The 7,941-nt window shown below is 55.1% G+C and overlaps 1 protein-coding gene across 1 annotated transcript; it reads left to right on the top strand.

Moving 5' to 3' along the window:
- Positions 1-2,819: 2,819 nt before the first annotated feature.
- Positions 2,820-5,908, top strand: LOC135533999 (uncharacterized). The gene is made up of 2 exons (XM_064961161.1): positions 2,820-3,017; positions 3,887-5,908. The coding sequence occupies exons 1-2, from the start codon at positions 2,820-2,822 to the stop codon at positions 5,906-5,908; spliced, it is 2,220 nt and encodes a 739-aa protein (XP_064817233.1).
- The last annotated feature ends 2,033 nt before the right edge of the window (positions 5,909-7,941 follow it).

The following is a 7,941-nucleotide window of genomic DNA, read 5'->3' on the forward strand; positions in this document are numbered from 1 at the left end:
AATTCCTCAAACAACCGAAATCTCATAATTAAAATTCCTCAAACATACATGTATCTCATACCATTTTAAATGTCATCTTGTTGTTAATCCCACCACAGTGTCCGATTTCAAATATGCTTTACAGCAAAAGCACCACTAACGATTATGTTAGATCACCACCAAGCCACAGAAAAACACAGCCATTTTTCCAGCCAAAGATTTTCCAGTCAAAAAAGCAGAAATAGAGATAAAATGTATCACTAACCTTTGATGATCTTCATCAGATGACACTCATAGGTCTTCATGTTACACAATACATGTATGTTTTGTTTGATAAAGTTCATATTTATAACAAAATCTGAGTTTACATTGGCGCATTACGTTCACTACATTGGCACATTACGTTCCTCCTTTTGTTAGAGCGTTTGGTATACATATCCAAATGCTCGTTCTGGTCGATCGTTACTTCGGACAAAAACTTTAAAAAGTTATATTACAGGTCGAAGAAACATTTCAAACTAGGTACACAATCAATCATTAGGATGTTCTTATCATAAATCTTCAATAAAGTTCCAACCAGAGAATTCCTTTGTGTCTTGAGGAGCAACGGAACATGAAGTGGATATCATGTGGAATGAGTGTGACCAGGAAATGGCTGACTGCCAGACACATGGCTCATTCTGCTCTTATTCAGTCCCACAACACAGTAGAAGCCTCATTCAAATTTATATAGATGGTTGACATCTAGTGGGAGCCATAGGAAGTGCAACTTCATTCACATCTCAATGGGATTTCAATTGGAACTGTGTTGAAAATTTACCAACCTCAGATTTCTCACTTACTGTTTTGATCTTCTTGGGTTTTTGCCTGCAATATGAGTTCTGTTATACTCACAGACATCATTCAAAAAGTTTTAGAAACTTCAGATTGTTTTCTATCAATACTAATAATAATTTGCATATATTAGCAACTGAGACTGAGGAGCAGACCGTTTACTCTGGGCACCTTATTCTTCCAACCTACTCAATACTGCAGAACAGAAGTTTTAAAATTCTAAAAGTTCTAAACAGAAAAGTGGTGCTTCCATATGTATTCACCCCTTTGCTATGAAGCCCCCAAATAAGATCTGGTGCTACCAATTACCTCCAGAAGTCACATAATTAGTTAAATAAAGTCCACCTGTGTGCAATCTAAGTGTCACATGATTTGTCACATGATCTCATTATATCTACACCTGTTCTGAAAGGCCCCAGAGTCTGCAACACCACTAAGTAAGGGGCACCACCAAGCAAGCGGCACCAGGAAGACCAAGGAGCTCTCCAAACAGGTTAAGGACAACGTTGTGGAGAAGTACAGATCAGGGTTGGGTTCTAAAAAAATATCCTAAGCTTTCAACATTCCATTATTAAAAATTGAAAGAATAAGGCACCACAACAAACCTGCCAAGAGAGGGCCACACCCACCAAAACTCACAGACCAGGCAACGAGGGCATTAATAAATCAGAGAGGCAACAAAGAGATCAAAGACAACCCTGAAGGAGCTGCAGAGCTCCACAGCGGAGAATGGAGTATCTGTCCAACCTTAATCCGTACACTCCACAGAGCTGGGCTTTACAGAAAGTGGTCAATAAAAAGCCATTGCTTTTAAGAAATAAATTGGTGTTCGCCAAAAGGCATGTGGGAGACTCCCCAAACATATGGAAGATTAGACTAAAATGTTGCTTTTTGCCTTGAAGGGAAACACTATGTCTGGCGCAAACCCAACACTCCCCATCACCCTGAGAATACCATCCCCACAGTGAAGCATGGTGGTGGCAGCATCATGCTGTGAGGGTGTTTGTCATCGGCAGCGACTGGGAAACTGGTCAGAATTGAAGGAAGAAAGACAACCCTGAAGGAGCTGCCACCACCATGCTTCACTGTGGGGATGGTATTCTCAGGGTGATGGGGAGTGTTGGGTTTGCGCCAGACATAGTGATGGCACTAAATACAGGGAATTTTGAGGGAAACCTGTTTCAGTCTTTGTCACGACTTCTGCCGAAGTCGGCTCCTCTCTTGTTCGGGCGGCGTTCAGCGTCGCGTCACCGGCTTTCTAACCATCGCCGCTCCATTTTTTTGTATCCATTTGTTTTGTCTTGTTCCATACACACCTGGTTTTTCATTCCCTAATCATTTACATGGATTTAGCCCTCTGTTTCCCATCATGTCTTCGTGTGTATTTTTTGTTTGTGTTGTGGATTATTGTCAGGCGCATTACATGTTCCGTGTTTTTGGCACATTATTGCTTCTTTTTGTGCTTTTATATTTTATAGAACGGAATTAAAGTGCGCCTGTTCACTACACTACCTGCATCTGACTTAAGCCTCCCATAAACACCGTTGACATTTTGTTTCACACTAAAAAATATGTTGCATCTTCAAAGTGGTAGGCATATTATGTTTTGTAAATCAAATGATACAACCCGCAAAAATCCATTTTGATTCCAGGTATAAGGCAGCAAAATAGGAAAAGATAGGTGGGCCTACAGTAGATTGTAGGGATATGAAATGTAGATAGGTAGGCCTACAGTAGGTTGTTACATGTAGTGTATATATCTAGTCCTACAGTAGGTTGTTACTTGTAGTGTAGATAGGTAGGCCTAGAGTAGGTTGTTACATGTAGTGTATATATCTAGTCCTACAGTAGGTTGTTACTTGTAGTGTAGATAGGTAGATCTACAGTAGATTGTAGGGAGATGTAATGTAGATGGGTAGAACTACAGTAGGTTGTTGTTACATGTAGAGGAGATAGGTAGGTGAAGAGGGCAAGACAAACCTTTTCCCCCTTATGAGACTGAAAAGATGGGTCCTCAGATCCTCAAAAGGTTCTACAGCTGCACCATCGAGAGCCTCCTGACGGTTTGCATCACCGCCTGGTATGGCAACTGCTCGGCATCTGACCGCAAGGCACTACAGAGGGTGGTGCGTACGGCCCAGTACATCACTGGCGCCAAGCTTACTGCCAACCAGGACCTATTTACCAGGCGGTGTCAGACGAAGGTCCTGAATATTGTCAATGTCTCCAGCCAGCCTAGTCATAGATTGTTCTCTCTGGTACCGTGCGGCACAGCGGTACCGGAGTCTGGGTCCAAGAGGCTTCTAAACATCTTGTACCCCCAAGCCATAAGACAATTACCTCAACAAACTGGTGCCCCCACACATTGACTCTGTACCGGTATCCCCTATATAGCCTATCTATTGCTATTTTACTACTGCTCTAATTATTTGTTACTTTTATTTTTATCTATTTGGTATTTTTCCTAAAACTGAATTGTTAGTTAAGGGCTTGTGAGATTAATTAGGACATGTATTGGTCATTTGTATGTGGAGTTTTATGTGGAACCTGTATTTAGTAGACTCATCCCTTCCTGGTCGAAGACAATGGGATATGGTTCTGACGCACACACACACACACACACACACACACACACACACACACACACACACACACACGTACACACACACACACACACACGTGGTGTGTGTGTGTGTGTGTGTGTGTGTGTGTGTAGCGGGTAGTGTAGTGTCCCTGGGCACCTGGCTGCTCAAGTCCCTCCAGCTGCTCTCTGCAGCCCATAGATTTACAGGTGCCACTGACCTTTTCATCAGAGGAAGTCTAGTCAGCTAGCTGGCTGGCCCTTTTCCCCCTTATTCCCCCCAAACTTGTTCTTCTGGAAGCCAGGAATTGTTTGATGACTCCATTTTGCAGGCTGGAAGGGGAGCCATGTAGGAGGCCAGCCAGCCAGCCAGACAGCCAGCCACCAGCCACCAGCCAGCCACTAGCCACCAGCCAGCCTCCAGCCAGACAGTCAGCAACAAGCCACCAGCCAGCCAACCAGCAAGCCAGCCATCCAGCCACCAGCCACTAGCCAGCCACCAACCAGCCTGCCAGCCAGTCAGCCATCAGCAAGCCAGCCGCCAGCCATCCAGACACCAGCCACCAACCAGCCTGCCAGCCAGCCAGCAACAAGCCACCAGCCAGCCAGCCAGCAAGCCAGCCACCAGCCATCCACCAGCCAGCCAGTCAGTCAGTCAGCCATCCAGACACCAGCCAACAGCCAGCCAGTACATCACCAGCCACCAGCAAGCCAGCCTCCAGCCAGCCAGTTGCCAGCCAGCCAGCCACTAGCCACCAGCCAGCCAGCCAGCAGCGAGCCATTCACCAGCCAGCCACCAGCGACCAGCCAGCCAGCTTGGCCACCAGCCTGCAACCAGCCAGCCACCAGCCTGCCACCAGCCACCAGCCAGCCAGCCAGACAGTCAGCAGCCAGCCATTCACCAGTCATCCACCAGCCACCAACCTGCCAGTAGCCATCCAGCCAGCCAGCCACCAGCCACCAGCCAGCCAGTCAGCCACCAGCCACCAGCCAGACACCAGCCCACCAGCCATCCAGCCACCAGCCACCAGCCAGCCAGTCAGCCACCAGCAAGCCAGCAACCAGCCAGCCAGAGAGACCGTCAGCAGCCAGCCATTCACCAGCCAACCACCAGCCACAAAAGTGCCACCAGCCAGACACCAGCCAGCCAGTCAGCCACAAGCAAGCCAGCAACCAGCCAGAAGCCAGCCAGCCACCAGCAAGCAGCCTGCCAGCCACCAGCCAGTTACCAGCCTGTCGGCCAGCGTTCCATCCACCAGCCAGCCGGCCAGCCAGCCACCAGCCGGCCAGCCAGCCAGCCACCAGCCAGCCAGCCAGCCAGCAACCAGCCACCAGCCAGCCATTCATCAGCCAGCCACCAGCCACCAGCCTGCCACCAGCCAGTTAGCAGGCCAGCCAGACAGCCAGCAGCCAGCCATTCACCAGCCATCCACCAGCCACCAACCTGCCACCAGCCAGCTACCATCCAGCCAGACACCAGCCACTAGCCAGCCAGTCAGCCACCAGCAAGCCAGCAACCAGACACCAGCCTGCCATTCACCAGCCAGACACCAGCCAGACAGACACCAGCCAGACACCAGCCAGTCAGCCACCAGCAAGCCAGCAACCATCCATCCAACCAGGCAGCAGCCAGCAGCCAGCAGCCAGCCAGCCACCAGCCGACCACCAGCCACCAGCCCGACCACCAGCCAGCCACGATCCAGGTACCAGCCTGCCGTCCAGCCTTCCGGCAACCAGAAAGCCACCAGCCAACCAGCCAGCAAGCAGCCAGCCAGCCAGCCTACCAGCCTGCCTGTCTGCCAGCCAGCCAGCCACCAGCCAGCCACCAACCAGCCACTAGCAAACCAGCCTCCAGCCAGCCAGCCAGAAACCAGCCAGCCACCAGCAAAGCCAGGCTCCAGCCAGCCATCCACTAGCCAGCCAGCCAGCCACCAACCTGCCACCAGCCACTCAGCCAGCCAGCCACCAGCCAGACACCAGCCACCAGCCAGCCAGTCAGCCACCAGCAAGCCAGCAACCAGCCATCCAACCAGCCAGCAGCCAGCCAGCCACCAGCCAGCAGCCTACCACCAGCCAGCCACGATCCAGGTAACCAGCATGTCGGCCAGCCTTCCGGCCGCCAGAAAGCCACCAGCTAGCCAGCCAGCCACCCGCCAGCCAGCAAGCCAGCCAGCCAGCCACCAGCCAACCAGCCTGCCAGCCAGCCACCAGCCAGCCACCAACCAGCCACCAGCAAACCAGCCTCCAGCCAGCCAGAAACCATCCAGCCACCAGCAAGCCAGGCTCCAGCCAGCCAGCAAGCCACCAGCCCGCCAGCCTGCCACCAGCCAGCCAGCCACCAGCCTGCCAGCCAGCAATCCAGACACCAGCCACCAGCAAGCCAGCAACCAGCCAGTCAGCCAGCAGCCAGCCATTAGCCTCCAACCTGCCACCAAATGCCAGCCAGCCAGCAGCCAGCACCAGCCAGTTACCAGCCAGCCACCAGCCACCAGCCAGCCAGCAACCAGCCAGTAAGCCAGCAGCCAGCCACTAGCCTCAACCTGCCACCAGCCTGCCAGCCAGGCTTCCAGCAGCCTGCCAGCCACAAGACAGTTACCAGCAGGCCAGCCAGCCAGCAGCCAGTCAGCCAGCCTGCCATTAACAAGCCACCAGCCAGCCACCAGCCAGCCACCAGCAGGCCAGCCAGCCAGCAGCCAGTCAGCCAGCATGCCAGCAACAAGCCACCAGCAGCCAGTCACCAGCCAGCACTAGCCAGTCAGCCACCAGCCACCAGCAAGCCAGCCAACAGCCAGCCATCCAGCTTACAGCCAGCCACCAGACAGCAGTCCACCAACCAGCCAGCCAGCCGGCCACCAGCCAGTCAGCCACCAGCCAGCCAGTCAGCCAGCCAGCCATAGCCAGCAGCCAGCCAACATACAGCCACCAGCCAGCCAGCCACCAGCCAGCCACCAGCCAGCCACCAGCCAGTCACCATCCAGTTACCAGCAAGATGGCCAGCCTTCCAGCCACCAGCCAGTCGCCAGCCAGCCAGACAGCAGCCAGCCATTCACCAGCCAGCCATCAGCCTGCCACCAGCCAAACAGCCAGCCACCAGTCAGACACCATCCAGCCAGCCGCCATCCAGACACCAGCCACCAGCCAGACAGTCAGCCACCAGCAAGCCAGCAACCAGCCAGCCAGCAGCCAGCGGCAAGCCAACAGCCACCAGCCAGCCACCAGCCTGCCAGCCAGCCAGCCACCAGCCAGCCAGCCAGCCGGCCACCAGCCACCAGCCTGCCAGTCAGCCTGCCAGCCAGCCTTCCTGCCACCAACCAGCCAGCAAGCCAGCCAGTCACCAGCCTGCCACCAGCCAGCCACCATCCAGCAAGCCAGCCTACCACCAGCCAGTCACCAGTCAGCTGCGATCCAGTTATCCAGCCTGCCGGCCAGCCTTCCCAGCCACTAGTTGGCCCCCAGCCAGCCAGCCAGCCACCAGCCAGCCAGCCAGCCACCACCAGCAAGCCACCATCAAGCCAACCAACCTGCCAGCCACCAGCCAGCCACTATCCACCAGCCAACAACAAGATACCAGACAGCCAGACACCAGCCAGCCACCAACCACCCACCCAGCAAACCAGCCTCGAGCCATCCAGCCAGCCAGCCGGCCACCAGCAAGCAACAAGCCACCAACCAGCCAGCCGACCGGCCACCAGCCAGCCACTAGCCACCAGCCAGCCATAGCCACCAACCAGCCAGCATATAGCCTCCAGCCAGCCACCAGCCAGACAGACAGTCAGCCAGTCACCCAGCCAGTTACCAGCAAGATGGCCAGCCTTCCAGCCACCAGCCAGCCACCAGCCTGCCAGCCAGCCACCAGCCAGCCACCAGCCTGCCAGCCAGCCACCAGCCAGCCAGCCACCAGCCTGCCAGCCAGCCAGCCACCAGCCAGCCAGCCAGCCAGCCAGCCAGCCACCAGCCACCAGCCACCAGCCACCAACCGGCCACCAGCCACCAGCCTGCCAGTCAGCCTGCCATCCAGCCAGCCACCAGCCAGCCACCAGCCACCAGCCTGCCACCAGCCAGCCACCAGCCAGTCACCAGTCAGCCACGATCCAGTTATCAGCCTGCCGGCCAGCCTTCCAGCCACTAGTTGGCCCCCAGCCAGCCAGTCAGCCACCAGCAAGCCACCAGTCAGCCAGCCAGCCACCCAACAGCCAGTCACCCAGCCACCAGCCAGCCAGCCACCAGCCAGCCAGCCACCAGCCACCAGCCCCGGCCACCAGCCACCAGCCTGCCAGTCAGCCTGCCAGCCAGCCTTCCAGCCACCAACCAGCCAGCAAGCCAGTCAGCCACCAGCAAGCCACCAGTCAGCCAGCCAGCCACCCAACAGCCAGTCACCCAGCCACCAGCCAGACAGCATGCCAGCCAGCCACCAGTCAGCCAGCCAGCCACCAGCCACCCAACAGCCAGTCCACCCAGCCACCAGCCATACAGAGTGCCAGTCAGCCCTAGCCTGCCACCAGCCAGCCACCAGCCTGCCTGCCGGCCCTGCCTGCCATCCAGCCACC

The sequence above is a fragment of the Oncorhynchus masou genome, unplaced genomic scaffold (assembly GCF_036934945.1).
Source record: "Oncorhynchus masou masou isolate Uvic2021 unplaced genomic scaffold, UVic_Omas_1.1 unplaced_scaffold_2900, whole genome shotgun sequence".
NCBI lineage: Eukaryota > Metazoa > Chordata > Actinopteri > Salmoniformes > Salmonidae > Oncorhynchus > Oncorhynchus masou.